General features: G+C 40.5%; 1 protein-coding gene across 1 annotated transcript; it reads left to right on the top strand.

Annotated features, from left to right (window-relative positions):
* Window positions 1–163: 163 nt before the first annotated feature.
* On the top strand, window positions 164–14,056 carry LOC145478462 (uncharacterized). The gene has a single exon (XM_081456501.1). The coding sequence runs from the start codon at window positions 9,595–9,597 to the stop codon at window positions 10,576–10,578; it is 984 nt and encodes a 327-aa protein (XP_081312627.1). The 5' UTR covers window positions 164–9,594; the 3' UTR covers window positions 10,579–14,056.
* Window positions 14,057–20,763: the final 6,707 nt, after the last annotated feature.

Genomic DNA, 20,763 nt, shown 5'->3' on the forward strand with positions numbered 1-20,763 from the left:
CTGCAATACTTTACAACGTACAATGTTGATGGTCTTGATTACAATGATAAAGAAGTAAATTCTAAAAACATACCTAAGTTACAGACCAAAACGGCTCAGAAAACCATACCCTTTGGCGTCACACAAACCTATACAGGCCAGATAAGGTATCCGCTTCCCACGGGATTGAAGGCTAGTTTCACGAGCATTCAAACTGTGGGAAAAGGAACGTACGCTGCAGCCACGCGACTGGGTAAAAAGAGAAACTATTGCGCGGAATTTCCTTGAACGTGAAATAGAACAGTCAGTCAGGCCTTTGCGATTTTCACGGCTTGGGCTCGGTTGACTCAAAAACCGGAATTCACCAGATGGATCACTATCTACGGATAATCAAGTTTGTTTTGTTTAAAATACTTAAATCCAACAATGTCTTATCGATTGTACACCCTTATCACTCCTTGAGCAAACGGTGCCTGTCTTCTTAGATAAGATAACTCAATTAATCTCTTCATCCGTAGATTAACGGGGTAACTGTTGGCAGGCATTGACCCTTGCTTTTTCTTTTCAGTATTTTAATTTTTTATTTTACGCTTCTTGCTCTTCGAGTACTCTTTTTGCGCAAAAATTGGATAATAGCCTACTACAAACTCTGAACGGAACGGACACGGTTTGTTCTAGATTATTTTGATCGATCAAAGGACGGCTGAAGCCCGGGGAGAGAACGTGACAGTGTCTCCCACGCAGCCTTTCAGCGCGCGCGCGAAGCCCTCTTTCGTGTGCGGCACTTTTCACCTGTTGCTCGTGACATGGCAACCTATGAATGTAGCACCTTTCATAGTTCACCGCCCTTTTCTTGCGACATTCACGGAGTAACGTGGAAAGCACTAGATTAGATAGAGCTCCCTTAGAACAAAAACTCTCACGTTTCAGTGAGCTCGTTACGTGATGTTAAAGTCGTCATCCGGTAATGTATCGTTGATCCAGTTACTTGCCTAATTAGGTCTAATTAGCAAAACGGCGATTAGCGCGCGAGTCCCGAAGTCTAACCACAACACTTTTGGTCTATTGAATACATGAACTGAACCAGAACGACGCGAATGGTTCAGCGTGTATTTTTTTCTAGATTCGTTCACCCATTCTTGTGGTCTACTCCGCCACGCGATCTCTTTCCTCTTCATTGTCGCGCCTCCGCTGAGATGGAGCAAAATCGACGCGTTCCGCGTATTTAAAAAAAGCTGAAATCTTGGTACGGTTTTGCTGCGTGGGATATCGAGTGGCGCAATCCGGTTCCGCCACAGGAAAATCCGTTATATTCGTTTCGTGTCAGGAACCGAGAAAGCTGCTGAAGTATGGGAATGAATTATTTTGCCCCCCCCCCCCCCCCTGATAAATTCCACCCTTTCTGAAAAGTTCTTGCGATTTCATTTCAGCTGCAAATTAACGTGGATTCGATTAGTGAGATATCGTCCGAATCACCGGGAAATGACTGAGTTGGCCTTAGCAATTGTAGAGGGAAAATATGGTCAACTCAGTTATTTTTGGAAAGCGCAAAAATAGTTGAATGATTAGGCAGATTGTATAGCACGTACCTAAACTGTACTCGTATCTCATAGTGGTACTATAAACTTAAATCAGCGATTCAGCGTAAACTAAATGAATCAGTGATTTCAAACAATGTCCTTTTTTCCGTTTCTACTCCATATGTATCTAACTTCAATACACTTGCTTTGTTATACATTGGATCAATCTCAAATAGCATTTCTCTGTCGTGTCGTTATTGAAATTTTGACTATCGTGTAACGTCGGAACAGTGAAAAAGTTGATATTGCGCTCGCGTTTGCTATTATTCTTACGCCAACAATTGACGTCAACGCAAAACCAACACGGAAACATTTTTCGAGCCGTTGTTTTCAACGGTTTCAAAACGTGTGTTTCAGCATACTTGTAATTGTTGTTTTTATTTAAGCTGAGCATAACTTCTCGCTCGGATAACTTTTATTTGTTTTTCACTTTTCTTTACGTCAACTCATTTTCCATTGTGTTAAACCGTGTAGGTGTTGTTAAGTCTAACGAAGATCGCCCGAGGCTGAGATCAGAATAGATTCGTTGAAAAAAAGGAACTTGTGCTGTAACTCTTTTGGCATTTGTTAGCTGCTTGTTTCTACCGGAAAAAGTAAGATTTTAGAACGTGAGAGATACAGGAATGTTTTGTGCTACTTGTAATTTAAGAATGTTCAAAAGGAAAACAAAACATTTGATGAGAAGTAAATCGATGTTGAGCAAGGGATGCCACACGCCGTATAGCCCTCATTAAGGTTACGTCAGTTTTGCGTTTTTTGATCAAAAGGAAACAGTTTGTTTACTTATTACTGTGTCACGAATGGCACAGCGTCACGAAAAACTCGTATTATTTGTTCTAACGCTTATCTAGAAAGACCAGCCTTGGTACAACATTAGAGAAGAACGTGCATACACAAATTTGTCCTGTTTGCTTGATTTCAGTTATTGAAATCACCCGAGAAGTAAACGCATGACTTTCGATCATTGTCGCTACTTCACTCTACCATAATCAGGAAAAATTAAGTTGAAAAACGGTAGTCAGATAATCCGCTCATGGCCGCTTCTCATCAAAGCGGCGTCGTAGTAAAACGTTGTTTATCTGATGCACGTTTGGATTGAATTGTTATGTTCATTGTATGAACACGCTGTCACTTTTGGCACAAGTTTGTCTTTGGCTGATAGCTTAATGAAACGAAACCCTGCGGATGTCGCCGGTTTTCTCTGTGACATGTCGTGGCAACTCGTACGTTGGTCCATGTGGCTTACTTTGGCTTCTCTCGCAGTTAAGTTGGGTTTAATCAGATTAAACCGAGCTAGAGCTATATAACGTGCTTGAAGTCGGAAAGAGTTGTATGATGTTTTTAATAAGGTTAGAGTGGAATTAACCCTTATCACGGCATTTATAACTTCACTTGTGAAGGTGTGGTGTGGGGAATCGGAGTCAGTAGAAGTTTACTGAATTGCCTTTCCTTGTCTCCCATCTGTATAGTATCTGGTACTTTTTGCATACGTTAGTCTCTTTCCGGTGCTAGTAATAGTGGCGTTGTGCCTGTGACAGAATTTAAATGTTCTGGTGACCATGGGGAGGATTAACTGAATGTTTCAGTCTTCTCAATAATGAGGTACAGAACCAAGAGGAAACATAAAACCGAGAGGGAGGGGAAAGGCGGGAAAGTTATTTGAACATCATTGAAAATATGTCTTGAAACCTCCCTTATTTCATCCTTCACTCATTAACCAGCATTAGCAAAGACTGGATTCCTGAACCACATAGAAGAGTTCACAATTTAACTAGAGATAACTTTGCCATTCAGAGTGAGAATTAAAAGTTGACGACCAATTTTCTACAAGCAAGAGACCTCCATGCACAAAGGGTTCCGCACCACCTTAATTTTGCTTTTGATGCAACACCAAATGCTGATATAAATGGTTATCAGAGAACTGAGCAAAGCTAGGGAAATGGTGAAAATATAAATTGCTCTCTGTTAGCAGGTGAAGCGGATTTTCGTTCGGTTCGCCATTGACTGAGACTCCAAAGTTCGATTCAATGAAAATTCCCCTTATCGACTTCCATACAATTCTCTTAATCCTAGTGCTGAGAATTTGGTAGTACATCCAAACAATATTCTGTTTGTCGATACTGTCGCTGATATTTCTAGAATAAGGTCATAGAAGTTGGTCTCTCTCTTGAGGCGGTTAACAGTCAGTCGAAGTTTAGAAGCGTGAAGTTTTTGAGCATAGAGAACATAGAGAAACACAGAAACACTGGGCTTTTGTGTGCCTTAAGATTTAGGGGGCTTCTTCAACGCTGAATCGGACAGCTTTCTGTCGGTTTCCTGGTGGTTTCCAGTTACTACTAAACCCCACTCAACTGCGGCAGACTTACTGTGATGAACGTGATCAAGTTGATGAGATTCCGAGTGGGTGAGAGAACGGTACAATTTGGATCCTGGTGACGCAAGTGCTTGGCAACTAATAGTTACACTTAACTGTCACACACCCTTGAATGACGTAAGGAAGCATGATCTGTCGAGTAGAATATACTGCCATCAAAACATTCGATGCATTTTTTGTTAAACCGCGATAGCTAGGGCACGTAATATTTACACGTAATTTGTCAGTTCTGTGCGAGTATTATTATTTTTGAATAATTAAATTAAGTAAATTACTCATTCACCCAGATGCTTACAGAAAATTGAGCGATTTATTTATCGTTTGGATTGAATTTAATGTACGGTGTTGCGTTCTCTTTACCGTAGAGCCTAATAAAAGCTTTGCATGTGTAAACTCACGTTTTCATAGTAAAGGGGCGTGTGTTATTCGACTCCTGTATTTGAGTAACCACTTGAAGACTAAACTTGTGTTCAGAACTTCAGATACGTGACTTCTCTTAAGATGTATTGCAAACAGGAACAAGTGGCTTTTGAATAAAGAGGTGAGAATCGGCCATATTGTTGTGTTTTCGTTTTTTAGGTCGGGAAGTAGGCTGGTTACTCAACCGTTGAACCCAAACAAACTCCTAATTGCCCAAAAGGGAGGGACCAAATCGACTTCCTTTGTACCGGCCTTTGACACTCACGTTTTTTTCCTTCATGTGCAATTTTAAATGCAACTACATTGTTGCTGATGAGATTTTTGGTCTTGTTAAAAATAGAAAACTTGGGTAGAGCTCAAATTGGTTTTGTGTTGTGTCTGTGGCCGGTGGCCGGTGGCTGGTGGCCGTTTCCGGCTTTATGTGACTCTGAGAGTGATTTGCGGATTTTTCGCTACGATGCGTATATGCCTTGGCTTGCCGTATTCTTTTGACTTCTTAAGACAACCGAACGCGAAAGCACTGACGTTCTGTCGAGTGACCAAGAGAAATTCATGCCCATTACTGAATAAACTGTGGCTCTCAGTGATTGGGTACGAACCCTTTGTTTGTCCAATGTTGTAGCTTCACGTTTCCGCGTTCTGCCGGTTTCTCGAACCAACCTTCTTGACGGCGGAAACCACTTTATCATTTCAATAATTAGATTTCTAGAGCCTTGCCAGAAAGGGATTTCTTTTATCACGAATTTTCAAACCAAGCGTGGAGGTAGGGTATCCTTGCAAGAACTTTGTCACGAAAGTTATCTGTGGTTAGCGTTTGAAGAGTGAAGCGACGCCTTACAGTACAACAAGGTTGACGGCACTGAAGCTAGTCAAGCGAAATGCCATTTACAGATGCGAACCCAATTTTAGCGATCAATTAAAAAGGTTACTTGAAGATAAAACATGATTTAGTCTTACTGTTGAGAAGAAGCGGAATTAGGGGCCAACGACAATTCCGATCTAAAAGTCTTATCAACACTTTTCAACAATACATAGGAAGTTTGAATAAGTCTATCGCCCCAGGGGGCTTTCTTCTGTGATTGCAAATTGATTATAAATCAAATTCATCATTAAGGGTTGCAAAAATTTACTTCAAATGACTCTATTGTGTGTCTGGCCTAAAGTAGCAGATCGCAGAACGACTAATCAGATGCAATGCAACCTTAGGTTACGTGCATTTAGATATTTTCTAACATCTTTCCTACTTAGATGAACGGAAATTGCAGTTACGAATGTTTAAGCCGTTCCAAAGTTGACTAAATTCAACATGTACGCTCTCTTTCTTTTCTCAGTGTCAGACAACTTTTCGAAGAGAGGCGAGACAATGTAGAACGATGGAAGATGAAGAATGCTTGAAGGTCGTGATTCGCTGAAAGCAAACATGTGTCGTTCAAAACCTTTTTCCTTTTTCTTCGTCTCCAGTTTCAGTCGATTAATCTATTATTCTATGGGACTATTCCTCACGAGAAATAAGGCTGCCCAAGCATTGCAAGGTTGTCTTATTCTGAGTGCATTTTAGCACCTCCACAGACTCTTTATTACAAAGTTACAGAAGACCACGGTTTGAAAATCTTGATTCGCTGAAAGCAAACATGCTGTATCGATGATCAGAAATCTTTTTTCCCCCCCTTTTTCATCGTCTCATTCAGTCGATCTATTAATCCATAACTCTATGTAGCTATCCTTCACAAGATTTAAAGCTACTCAAACATTGCAAGGTTCTCTCGTTCTCGGTACATTTTAGTTCCTTTTAATACACTCTTTCATTACAAAGTTTCAAATGCACTACAGCCTAGTAAGAGAGCTTTGTTAGGCGTGAGATTTCCCCGTTGACTCAGTTGCTGGCTAACGCGTCCTGTCATGCTCTAAGTAAAAGGCACTGAACTGAGCGAGGCCCGGATCAACTGGATCATGCAGCGAAGAACCCCCGTACTGTTTATTTGGAAAAGATACATTTTATTACCGACACACGATTTCCTTGATTGTAAATGATGTGATTCTACGGATTTTGCTGTTTTCCGTTTCATCGGAATCGAGTTTCACTCTCTTGAGTGATCCAGGACTGAAGCACACCTTGGAGACCGATTCATGAAGGAAACGTTTTGTTGCCACTGAGTACATTTTTTCCGGATTTCTGAAATTGCTATTTTCCGTTGAATCATTTACTTATTTTACTCCCACAGTAACTAAAGACAGAACTCTCTTTGAAAAAGATGCGTTTTTTTATTAACAAAGGGCACACATTTTACTGTACCGAGTTAGAAAACCAGCAGCGTTTCTTTTGTTGGAAAGAACCGTTTCGACTAATGAGGGAACTCGCCTTTTCACATTACGGTTATATAGCGTTCTATTATTAGAGCAAGTAAATAGTTTGCTATTTTTGCGATGTTATCTTTTTGTTGTGAAGACAGCGCTTCCTTTAATTTTACGGATTTTTGATCATTTTTCAACACCTTTTTTTTGTTTTGTCGCTGTTATTTCGGTGTAAGAATTCGTGCTTCGGGTGAACGATTTCCGGCAGAAGTTGTAGGATACTAACATGTCGTATTTGGGTTACAATTAAGGAGAGTCATACTCGAAACGCGTGCTTAAACACTATGTTTCAAGCAGAAACCGAGACTGGTGTTGAAAGTCGGTTTTATTACATTTTTACGCTCAGCGTCCTTTTAAATTTTGCTTCGTCAAAATGTTTCTCTTTTCCACAATAAATTGCATATGGATGTCATATTGCTCTGTTCCAGGTGCAATACACGAAGAATGCTTACGGTAGCATTTTGTGGTCTTAATTGGACAAATTGATATCACCAAATGAGTTTTCGAGGTTTTTGCTACAAAGGAAAGAATTTTCTAGCTCTTGAACTGAATGCTTGAACTGACCGACCAGTCAATGATTAATGACTGTTGAAACAGCACCGAACATCCTTTTCCATTACAATGTTTTCAAACAATAACACTACTAAAAGTTATCTCTGTAATTTTTTTGCTTGGTTTGGATCGATGCCGGGTTGTTTGGAGTTTTGCATGAGAACATAACGACATCTTACTTTTCTATTTCTGTTTTAGCGTCAAGATTACTGGATATGGCCGAACAGCTTTCGTTGCATTTTTCGAACGTCAAGCTAGGTAACGGTTTATCAACTGTCCACTTGCATGCTTAGAATGATCAACATGTATTTTCTCGTTATAGTTTGAAGACATTTTCCAGCGGGCAGTTAATGAGAATACCGAAAGTCATCAATTAGGCGTCTTCGATAGTATTGATGCTGACATTACATTAGTAGCAACTGAAGAAAGCTTTTTATCAAAGCCGGCACATCTGCTCCATGAAGTATACGAAAAATCATTAGCCAATTAACTATTTGTCTTCAAACTTTCTTAATACGTCATTTACAATATTGGGTCTACAACTGAACACTTAAAACGACTCACGAAATACTGTTTATTGAAAAATCCGCACCCGTTTTACTCTTGTCTATGTCAGTTATTCCGAAATTAGAATGTCTCGTAAACCATCTCCTAATCAGTTGTACTAACATACTTTCGCAAGTGTACAATTGTGATGTCTGATTATGATACCAGCAACGTGTCCGGTACAGCAGCCATCTCGGCGCCTCTACCTTACCATATCCTGCGCATTCTGATTCACTCTTTTTATACCAAAACCACCAAGTGGAAAAGTACTGTCGCTGCAGTTGTGGCTCTGTTGATCGACAGGAAGCGATTTACCCAAATCATGGTTATTATCTCGAAGCTTTTGCTGCCAACTTTGCATTTCTTTTGATTTTGGGCTGACAGGCTGTACCTTGATGGTTTTCACAACAGACATATCAACCGTAATCTAAACAACGTTGAAGTACTCTGTCACAAGTAAGCGTCTCATCTCGAGTGTGTATGTACAGAGTTCAATCAACGTGACATTTCGGAGACCCCGAAAAAAAAAATAAATGAACGCCGAAAATTGAAACGCGTGTAAATGGAACAAAAACATAAACAAATGTTAAGGGTTGATTGATTGAGTCGTGGGCAGTCCTAGAAAGGAAAACAGCAAAGAAAACAGTTAAATGTTGTCTTTTGTCGCATCACAAGTTAATTTGCGGCCGTTTTCCGTTTTATTGATTCACTCAGCCCAAATTGAACGCGATTGACAGAGCGCGGGATTCGTGTCGATAGAAAACAAATCTCGTCCTCCCTAGAGGGTGATCAAGTTGATTTGTGGTTCGTGACAAAGCCGACCAATGAGAGATAATACCGCGCACAAGAAGTTCTAAAGCCTCTTGTCATTTGTCATCAGTGACTGGGTGTGGACTTCCGTTTTGAGTGGGTTTCTTTTGTGTCGTGTTTATGTAGGGCATCATTTGCATTTTAATCTTTCGCAACGGGAAATTAAACTTGAGGCTCTAAAGCTTTTGTTGTGGCTGCCATCGTTCGAAGATCGGGACTCGTTGACGTTTCTGTTTGTGTCTCGATCGGTTTTGTTTCTCGCATTTAAGCTGCGATTAACTCGCAAACCGTGTGCTAAAGTTTTGTACTTGAGAGCGAGATACCAGTGCCTACGTAAGTCGGTGATCGTTCACTCGTGGAACCGGAACTAAGTCCCGCCATAGCATACCATCATTTCCGCTAAAACAAGTTTATCACTTGAGGGATTTTAAAGCTTGAATTACAATAGAGAATAATCGACCTCGGCTAAATATAAATTACTCAAAAACAACGGACGACAAAGGGGTGAGAACGAAAGTGTTTGGGTAGTGAAACAGCCAGTTTTTCTTTACTAGAGTGCTTCTCGAAAACATTTTATCACTCCGCCGGACATCTTCGGCTGGCGGGTTAATTGAATCTTCAGAGCTGTGGAAAGAAAAGGCAGGAGTACATCAAGAAATTTATTCTCAACTTGTCGAGGGTCTTTATATCGCGGAGAGATAATATTGATACGATGGCTGAATCCTTGCTCGCTCTTTGTCTGTGGAAACATTAACACTGTCGGGGAGGTTTCTTTGCTCAGTTTAATAGGAAATTCGCGGGAACTGTATTTTGGCAGATTTGATAAAAGGAAACATTAAATTTCCCAAGCTGATAATCGGAAGTGCCACGCAAGCTAAGCAAGACAGGCCCATTATAATACAGTCACGACGTAGGACGCGTTCAGTTTGAATAAAGTGACAGCACAGGACGGTCGCGCGGCCGGCCAACACCGAGGGACACATGAACACCGCTGTATGGCAACACAGACTTGATCACAGAACGACTTATAGTTCGTCATACTCGATGAAACACGAAGGATTGGGCAAGATGATGCACGGCACGAACGACAGAAATAATTTCGCCTTGGTCGATAAATTACCGCGTTTAACGACGAACTTTCCTACGACCGGCGTAACAGAGGAGAGCGATGCGGACGACTATTACCCATTTGTTATTGGACACGGGTCGAGTTTTAAAGTTATCGACCCCAAAGTGTACAAACAACTGCGGCGACATAATATTCAGTCAAAGGTACCTGTTAAGGTTGCCGATTGTGCGGAAAAACCGACGATGGCGAGTCACAAAACTCCCGCTACAACGAATACAAAATTTCCAAGTAGCTCTGACAGTGCGGACGATGCTGACGAGTATTGTGAACTTTCACCGCTTGCGAAAGCGCCTCCCATACCGTTATCAACTCTTCGGTCACAGCCCGTGGATTTAAAGTCTAAGAATAGCCTCGCAAAACTGTCTAGCTTCGAACGGAGACTCTGTTCGGATTGTTATTATTCAAAGACTAAAGCGAGTCTAGTCGAGAGTCAGCCGAGCTCTCCGACATCACGACCTACGACTCGACTTGTGGACACTAGCTCAATGAAAAGCGAACGAGTGGAGAACTGTTCTCAGTGGACAAACGAGAAGCAGGAACCCCTCTTGTGTGGTGTGGAAGCAGACGAGCTCATAGACTATGCCAGTTGTATGTGTTGTGTGAAAGGTATCTTTTATCACTGTACGAAAGACAATTTCGATGAAGGACAGCTCGCTGATGAGCCGTGTTCGTGCGCGGGGCCCGTCAGTTCGTGCGCGCCGCGCTGGGGTTGCCTAGCTATTCTGTCCCTATTCATTCCCTGCTTGTGCTGCTATTTGCCTGCTGTGGGCTGCAAGAAAGCCGCCAAGGGCGCGAAGAAGAAAAAACCGCAGAAACGCTTTAGATTTAACCCTTAATAGACCAGGATCAATTAATATTTCAGATTAGAAACATTTTGACTTCATAAGTCAGAGCATTGAAGTAATTTTTGTAAAATACACAGCCGTATTTTATGTGCGAGTTATTATAAGAGTTGAAATCGAATATTTTATTTACCGGATGGGAAATACGAATTCACAGAAGTTTCAAACAGTTTTTCGTTTACAGGACTCAGTGTGTGTCTCAGTTGTGATCTGATTTAATAGCGCGCGGGGATACGTTATCTGCACTTTTGTTATGTAACTTACGTTTATGACGACAGCCGTTGTGTTTTCATGTCATTCTATTTATCTTAAGTCATAAAATTGAAATCAGAGTTTTTGGATCTTTATTTACATCATAGGATGACTGATGGATTATAAAATATCCCCGCGATTCAATTTCAGGGTATCAAATGTTCTTGTTTTCCCAAGTGTTCTTTCATTGACTGATCTATTTATTATTTAGTCTGTTTTGAAAAATCTGTTTGACGTCTTTTGAATTCAGGTTCACCCGACAAAAAAAATACATATCATCTGCGAATATGCAGCAGTGTAAAAAAGAAATAGTTAAATTATGAAGCGCAGAAATAATTATAATTTATGGAGTTATTAATCTCTGTATTTAAGTTTTGTCTTGTTTGACTATTGTGTGTAAAATTGCTCCTTTTCTGAAGACTCTTATTATTACTTCAGGTCGAAGTTATGCGGAACGCTCAGAAAGGAATTGAATAAAACTGGGTGTTTCAGGATATGTTTTGTGCGTGTTATTTTCTTGGTCATAGTTTTGGAACATTTCTTCACTAGCGTAGCTGTTTCATTCCTTCTTTTGCGTTAGTAAATCGAACCGCCTGCCAAGATGTTGGCAATGAGCGAGTCTTGTGCGATTTTGGATCAAAACTAACCCAACACTGACTCAAGTTTTCTTGGTCACGTTGAAAACCCGCACTAACCCACTCAGCATATAAAGCATTTGCGGCCCACTCATTGTTAGTTACCGTTAGGCTCGGACCTTTGGGCGTGAATATTTGAAAATGTTTCAGCGAGCGATCTAAATTGATTAGAGCTAGCGAGCCTTAAATGTTTCTTTTCCTCGTGATAACAAAGAAAACACTGTGATCTGACGTGCTGATACTTTCTTATCGCGCATTTGGTCGGAAACGGAAGTGGGAGGCGTCTAATTTCGATACTCGATGTTTCTTCTCAGCCCTCAATGGTCAGCTCGGTCACTGTGCTTCCGCTTGCACTCCAAACGTCTTTTTTTCGAAAATAGATCGCTAAAGGATGATATTTGCCCGCACGAAGCTTACCCAGTGCGTTTGTATTTTTGCCGGAATCGTCAGCGTGAGTCATTTAAATAATATCAACTTGAGATTTCCTTACCCGCTTAGAGTTATTGTATGGTGTTACGCTGTTTTCAGTCTCCAAGTTTGTTGCGCGATTTTGAGGCCAGCACGAGTTCCGTCTTGTGACAATTGGATATTAAAACGAGACGGATAATCCTTAGTTTCTGTGGAGGATTTTAGTTGCTCGCGCCGTGTTAATTGAAGAAATCGTCGGATTGAAATATTGTTCGTGAACTGCGATAAGATTTATCGACGACGAAAGTGGAGTGTAAAGTTCGTTTTTTTCCCGTCTCTTTTTTTTTTCCTGTTGTCAAAATCGTCAATTTACGACCTTAACTTCTTTTTGCATCCATGATGATTTTGATACATTATAAGACAAACGGTTTTTAAGTTGCGTGCTGTTGTTAGCCAGCAGATAAACTGACGGAAATAGACTGGTTAACCTTTAGAGCAAAGCTTAAAGAGGATCTTGAGTCGTTTTGAAAAGGTTTCAAGATGTTTCGTTTTGGAATAGCATTCGCTCGAAGAACAATATCAACTTTATTTTTCAGTTGTTTACGTCAACAAGGCACTATATCAGGTTTTATTTAAACGTGATTACGATATGGTTTCTTCGTACTGGTATAACAGTTTACGGAGGTAAGCAGAAGTTTTCTCTCAGAAAGCTCTGATTAAAAATAGGAAGTTTTCTTATTACTTAGATCCATCAAAGGATCACGTGAACGTGTCGACCGCCATCTTGAACTCTCTCAGCTTTCCCTAAGCTCAGTTTCTTAAGTCTCCGTACTAATTGCCTTACAGGCTTTTAAAGCGAGCCTTGAGAATTTGGTTGTGCAACTGGTTGAGTTTCTTTATTCTACCCGCTACCCATCTACTTGACATTGTAATGATATTAAACCAGTGATCATTGTTGGTCGGTCACATTGTGAAACAGATCACTTTGTTTTTCTGTTGTAAGAAAACCATTAGACTCGCTGAGTGCTTGCAAAATGCAACGGCATCTTCGCCGACTAGTTTAAAAATCAAGTTTCAAAATCATGTTAGCGAATCTAAAGTGGAATTTATCGCTCAAGGGACTGCGCTAAACTTTTTTGCTCTAGCCTGCGAACAGGCTCCCGGTGAGCCCGAAGGAAGCCGCTTTGCTCTCCGAATTCTTCTGTTTCGCGATCGCCAAAATTTTTTTCCGTCCTCGCCGGGAGCCTGTTCGTAGGCTATTTTTGCTCTGGCTCACGTATTTGACGCTCTGTGTGGAGGGCGCGAAAACCTTATTGTCTACAATGCCATGAAGTGGGTTTATAAATTAACAAGTTTTAACGAGATTTCTCAATGACAGACGGGTACCTACAGTAACGTCAATTTTTTTTATTACCAAGTAGTTTTCTTTAAAGTTTGGCTTTGTTTTCTCAAATGGAAAAAAAATCGTTAACCCGTAGATATTCTTTCGGTATTGTCTAATTCTTAGAGACGACGTACAAGAAATTTTCAAGCCCTTCGTTGTTCACTGCTTTTACGTTGAACAAAGAGCGTATAAAGCAATTAAAGTGTGTTTATTCGCCCCTGCCTACGAGCAGTTTAGTTTCGGAATATAATTCTCATTAGGGCTGCAGTTTCCTCCGGCTCAAATTCTTTCAATATTTCATGTTGTAAGATAAGACATCAATTGAACCAAAATTATTGTAACAAGTTAAACCTCAGGAAGGCTGCCTACACCTTTGGTAGATAAAAGTATGGTGAAAATGCGAACTCCACTCACTCCCCCACTACAGGCAAGTCAACACTCTAAAGCATCGTATTTTAAAGATTCATATCGGTTTTACTAAGCAATACCGGAGCACAGGAAAGTCTTAAAATATTTTCAGAAAGTCATTTAATACAAGCAGGACTCTTTATCAGCAAAGATCTGTACTTGTTCTTTCATTATTGGAATTTTCAACTATTGTTCGTGTCCGCCTCAGCTGAACGCGTAGGACTTTGTCTCCGTCGCCGTAACCGGGGTAGTTTTGACGGAGAGTGTTTTTGTCTAAACATAGCTTGCTATCAAATCTCTTGTCTAGACAATCAATATATAACGGAAAAAGCGTAGGAACCCTACAGGATGTCGCTAAGTCACAAGAGAATTGTAGTTTCAGTATTGGGAGTGATATTGTTTTGCTTCTCTATGATTAGGTAAAAACCCCCTTGTCGCTTTAAGCGGAAAGAGAGTCTTGACCTTCTTGCAGTGGAGTTTGCGTCAAGTTGTATAGTTGGTCACTATAGTGTATTTGTTAATCTATATATATCTTGTGCTGTTTTCGATGTTTGTTAATTTATTTAAATTGGGTGACTGGAAGGAGGATACCGTAGATGATCAACACCTGACCTTGTTACTAGCAGAAAAACAAGCTATGCGTCGTCAGTTGAATTTCCTTTTCTAGCGTGCAAATTTCCTTAACAGCGCTATGTACTTAGTCAGAGCGTGCTAATCGAGCTGAATCACGAACGAAATAATCATAATCACCCTATGCCGAGAATTTTGCCTGTGGCCGAGAGGGCGTGTCTTCCGAGTAAACAGTCCAAGCCGGGAGCAGAGGTGAAGCCGGACAAATTAGATGTGAATGAAGGGGAAGGGGCGGGGAAAAGGAGCTAAAGAGAGAAAGGAATACGCGGGTGACTTGAACTTGGCCAAGATTCTGCTCGCCATTCCATAAAAAAACATATTGTACAGCTTAGAAAGGAAGCCAGTGACATGTGGGGTGCGCATGTTTCATTTGCTTTACTCTGTCTTTTCAGTTCACAGTAAACAGAGTCACATGCCTTTAAACTGACCAAAGCCGGCTAAAAAATACTCGTGATGTTTTGTTTCCGCTCCACATGCTAAAAATTTTGAACGCTACGTTTGGGTAAGGACGTAAACTTGAAAGAATTTCATATTCTGTCCGGCATTGTCCGGGAAGGATTTTTACGGACGTGTTTGACATAATGATCTTCAACTTCAAGGAAGCGAAAGGGCTGTTTGTGTTCCTGTGTTGATCTCGATCGCTGTTTTGTGCTCATTTCAGTTAAAGGCGTTGGCTGATCTTTTTCCTTTCATCCTTACAGCCGGTATTATTACTTGTGGCTATGTGATCCTGTCACGTCCCAGCTAGTTCTGTCAGTCCTCCTAACATTGACCATCCTAAAGAATGTGTCCTAAACTATGTCCTAAACTCGTTTGGTACGGCCGTATTATGTTTTTCAGACTCCAGGCCGTCAAATGTAACTGAAGTTACGTTTTTTTATCTGTGCGACTTATCATGTTAAAATATTACCAACATTAAACATTCGATTATCTTTTACCGATATGCAATACACATGCCTTATTTTTTGCTTACGAGGCATGGCGGTCGATGCCAACGTGTTTTACTGTAAGGTCGCTTTTTATGAGAAAGCAAGAAAATAACGATCATCAATCACAGTTAATTAACGGTAATTTTCTGTTAAAAATATTCTTTACTGAAAGTGACAATAGCATTTTAGTATAAATCTACTAGTACACTAATACCAGTGCCGTTCTCTTATTAGCTACCCAACTCTTTATCAGATCTGTTGAAGGAAGTGCGTAGGCTAGCAATGTGTGGTTGTTAACAAAATGGCGGCCGCTTCTTTGCATATTCGGAGTATCCGTGAAGAGGACTCAAATAATTATTTGAACGTCTGGTATGAAATACCTAAACAATTACTCGCTCTCGATTTTGACTCGGGCTGCGCCCTGGTCGACCATCGCGCGATAGTCGACGAAATCTTGAGCACGTAATGTAATTGTTAAATATAGTACACCGAACAAAAACTGTTAGAGACTGCAAAGGGGGAATTTACACGACTTCGGGTTAGAAATCAACAGGAGTTACTCTGGACGAACTGTTTTGCCGTCAAAGGTAGACGTGTAATAGAGTTGTAGCACAGAAAGAAGACCAAGAAGTGCAGGTAGCGTTGTTCATTTGCTCATTATTGCGTGTTTAAAAATCGCCATGCTTCGTACCTTCCGTTATCTTTTATTTCGCCCCACCCCTCGCCGTCCCCTTATGAAACGTGACTCACTACAGACACTACATTGGCGAAAAACTTTCAGCTTCTCCTGCTGCCGTGAAAAGGGTTACGAAGCATCATCGTTCACGCTTTGCGTGACTCTAACCAAAGCTAAATACATTCTTTATTAGCGGCTACTTTTCGTATTGCATGGACGTGCCATATGGGTTTTCGGGTTTCCTGTCTTAAAGGTGTCCTGCTGTGTTCTGTTTTTGTTTTGTATTTTGGTTCGTTGTTTTTTGGTTATATTAATAATTTGGTAGCTTATCGTTCACATTATTAGATAGTAACCAGGGCAAAATGCAGCCCGCCGACTTGTCTGTAATCTGTAATTTCATCGCTTCGAAGTTATATTTATAATCCAGACCCTAACCCCTGTCCCACCCCTGTGCATCAGCTTCTGCCTGTGGGCAGTGTTTTAGAATTCATTTCTGTTGATGAAAGTCAATAATTGAAGATTTGTGTTTGATATGGCTCAAGTTTTTGTGGGTGGCTTCTTTATAATATATTACGTGACGTTTCCTTACTCTTGTTCAAACCTCACGTCAAATACAATGTTTTCCGTACATTTCCTTCCTCGGTTCTACTTCTAGGTCACGCTACTTCGACGTAAGTTGTGCCTTGTAATCACGCACTCGCGAAGAAAAAATATAATGTTTTTTTGTGAGCAAATCTCAACGAAGCAAAGAAAAAGAGGGTTTTAAATACTTTAGGTCTTTCATGTGAACTTCGTGCTGCGTTCTCTGGCGTCCGTTCCGTCGGTGCAACAGTTCATCTCAGCCTTTACAACAGGCAACTATCGCTGAGTACATTTTTAATCGTAATTTTTCTACTGTTACAAATCGTTATTAGTCAGGTGTTATTGTCATACAGTTTGTTTGCACTTGGGATATTTGCTAATTCCCTATGTTGTGTTCTTGGGCAAAAGACTTAGTTATAACTCACGCTTACTCAGAGTTCGACGAATTGTTCGGGTAATCTAAGGAAATGGAAGGGGATGGTTAAGTCGAAATTGACGCTACGGCATCCGGTACCTACCCCCCTCCTCCCGCTTAGGATTGGAAAGGGACGGCCTAAAATAGTAAAGTCAGCAAAGGGCAAACCCTCAAAATCTAAAATTTGCTGTGCGCGACTTAATCAAATTTCTCATCACCGAGGTTGGAATAACTAAGTGTCCTCACTTGTCCGCCGACACCTATAATTATTGAGGGATCTATTGTTGCTTAAAAAAAGAGCACATGCACTCATGATTGATTGCTGTCAGTCAAAGTCTAGATCTCCGCCCCTCGTTGCTTTGTGAGTTTTACCAAGTTGGTAAAGTGAACTGCACGGAAACTTCCCAACTTAACTTAACCGTTAAGAGCCGAGAAGTAAGTTCATTACTGTTAATTTTCATTCGTTTGCAAGCTTCCAACAATCATTCGTGTTGGAATCGTGTGAGAAACTCACAGACTGACTCAGGGAAATCGAGGAACAAGTTTTATGTTAACTAACATTGCTCATACATTTCTGTTGTTTCTCAAAAACTCAGTCAATTAAACTGATATAGTTCAGCAATTTGTCTCTTGCGCACATCTTAGTGTCCTCATTACTGATTCTAGCCATGGTTTCTGAGTGGATATATATTGTTAGAATTTGCCGTTATTAAAAGGCCTTAGCCGGAACCGGTCAGTAGAAATAAGAGTTAATAATACTGATATATTAACGCGTCACGAGTGCAATTTAAAGTTTGCTTTCGCTCTTGTTAACTTTTTTTTCCCCTCCAAAGATCTGCCTCTGGGTTCCTGAAGGTGATCTGGCACACAATTAGAACCAAAAAAAAATCCTTTTCGCGGCTGGCCGCGTTCAGTCGGCAACAGAAGTATGGTCATGTCTTGAAACAATATAAGTTGCTGTTGACTGTATCTTTATAGATGATTTATATACAAACCGGTTTAGATCATCTATAATACTGTGCCTCGACCATTAGAAACGCGATCTTAGGAAGATATCATGTATTTTAAAAATGAACATTTTCTTTCCGTAGGACTTTCACTCCGGGTTCACTGAGCAAAATTTCCCTTGATTGTTTTCGATAGCCGAGACAGCTCTGTTCGTGCGATTGGAAGCTTTATTCTCATCAGATGCCTGCTGAAATTTGTTTGGAAATGTTAGGAGAAATTAGAATTTAATCACTGAACATTGTGAATTGTGTGTCATTCCCAGTTTTTACGATCTTCTCAGATAAGAACCATGGAACTCACTGGGTCTAAACTAATAGAATGTATCGTTTTCGTTTACAAACTTTGTTTCATTTTTGACAGTAACAAAACATTTCACACTTTTTGATTGTTGACATTTTCTGAGATCTTTGATCCCCACACGGATAGTAAAGAAAATAACTTGCTGATAATCTTTCCGCGGTGGTCAGTGGAAATCAGGAAGGAAGTGTTTTTTGAAGGGCCACTCAAGGTGAAACAAATGGCCATTAACGATATTAATGTTGTTGCCATTAGTCACTTTTAGGCCCCTGTCTTTACCGCTAATGGTTTTTTGGTTCTAGTCGAACGAAAAATGACAATGTAATATAAATACCTCATGTATGGGAGAGCGGTAAATAAAAGTCGAGTTTTAACCTAAAGGAAATGGGCGTTGTTTTAATTGTGCTTTTTGTGATGGATTCCGAGTTGTGATGTTAAAGAAATTGCTGGATTGGCAAGGTTTTGCAAATGTTTTGGTTTGCTGTAGCGAAGAACTTAAAATAGAATTGAGATGTCTTTTCTGTTTCCAGAGTTCTCTTCTCGGTGACCTGTTAGGGTAAAAATGATTAAACTTTTATTAAAATGAATGAAATGGTTTTGGAAACCGTAATAAAGGAGGATTATTTGTAAGCAGTGTTATGAAGCTGCAGCTCAGACATCTTTTATTATCACAGGTGCAATGGGTTAGTTTATCCGCATTGTTTTGAAACCCACTGCTAACCACAGGAGCATTGCTCGTAGACACTGCTTCCTTCAGGAAACAAGTTGAAAAGAGAAAAATCAAGATTGTTAGAGTGGATGCGATTAGTTAAATCAGGCTCCTTTTGAATTGAAAGTTTCACTTTCTGTCCATCAGTGGATCCCACTTTAGAAAATATTTCCCAGTGTTTATGGTTTTAAGTTATTGATCTAACAGATCAATCATACAGATCCGGTGCTATAATTCGGCAGACTCTGTGTCGCCGTGGTCATTTAGTTCATTGTCATGTGAGGCACAGAGGAAGGAAAGGCTTATTATTATTGCTTTCTGTCAATTATCAAGGCTGGCATTAAGATGACAAGTTTAGTTGATGTGGTTAGGCAAACATTCCATCGATATCAACAATATTCTACTGTGTACAGTAGACTCATCGGTTTGGTCCCCGCCCTTTTTTTAGGGGGCTCCCTGAAGTGGTCAAAACAGTCCTATAGATGGACTTTGACCTCTGTCGGGTTACGCTCGATGGTGGGGCTCGATGTTTGTTGCTAGCTGCAGTGGCTTTTCACAAAGTGATTGTATTGTAAATTTAGAGATACGAAAAAAGAAATCGTTGATGCTGGTTCGATTTCCAGATAGGACTGAGGATTTTAGACACTTTTCCCCCCTCTTTTACATTTGTAAGTCTCTGCCAACTTGTTGACCCGCCATTATTCATAGTGACCATGAGCAAAATTTTGTGAAAGTGCCAGATTTCGTAAGCAAAATATTCCGAAGCAAGCAACACATAGTAGTTATTAAAGACTCAAAAGCTTGACATTTGAATGTCCTCATAACAGTTGGCCGGGTTACTTAGGTGCGAAGTGAAAGGACTGCTCAATTTGAGCGTTCAGCTGATTAGGCCCCATATTAGGACGTTACTGTTGAAAAACTTAAAATCTAGAAACAACTTCTGCGGGACAACCATAGCCATTGCCGCGTGAAAGTAATGTTCAGTAGCTTTCATTTCAATGGTCTCACACTAAGGTTTGATCCACAGACTCCGAAAAAGTAATATCACGTTAATGTGCTTGCGGTTTGACTCTGGAAATGAAAGGGTTAATCTCGACCCACGCTCGATCCTGCTGTACGCTTGCTGTGATTGGTTAAACAGGTCCTCTGTTTCAGTTCAGTAGAGAATAAGAATGGTTAGTAAACCACAACATTTCAACAAAACAACAGAGCACGAAGTATTGTGGTTTTTCGGCGACCTAAACCTCTTGTGATGTTGGTAGAACGCTCGAAGAGATAATAAATCACTCGTCTTGGGCCCGTGACCTTGTTCTCTGCATCAGACCACAGAGGCCGAAAAAACAGGCGGTCTTTTTCGGAAGCGGCTATTTTCAGAGTTGTTTTTCGAGCCTAGTGTTGAAGAGTCACTTGAGGGGAGGGATGTTGAGTTCCCTCTTGTCAAGTGACTCTTACCCTTACGTCATCAAAATCATCAAGTTGTTCAAGATTCAATCGCCGGCCCAGGCAAACCGGTGCAGCCAGCGGAGAAAGACATCACGTAAATTGTCCTTGCTTTATATAAATCGTAATAAACTCGTAAATAGGGCCATGGATATCATGCACTTAAATCACAAGTACTGGCTTATCCTGGGGTACATGTATGAATCCAAAATAACCCAAGAAACTCTTTGAAACTGAAGTGCCTTGAGAAATACTTCAATTCTCACCAAGGTACTTAGTTGTTTCGAGCTATGCTTTTTCATGCATACCGTGCCCTGATATGAAAGAAAACGATAGAAAAACATCACAATGCAGTTTAAGAACTCGATGTTTTTCAAATTAATGTTATTCAACTAATATCGTTGGA

Source organism: Orbicella franksi, chromosome 2, assembly GCF_964199315.1.
Source record: "Orbicella franksi chromosome 2, jaOrbFran1.1, whole genome shotgun sequence".
NCBI lineage: Eukaryota > Metazoa > Cnidaria > Anthozoa > Scleractinia > Merulinidae > Orbicella > Orbicella franksi.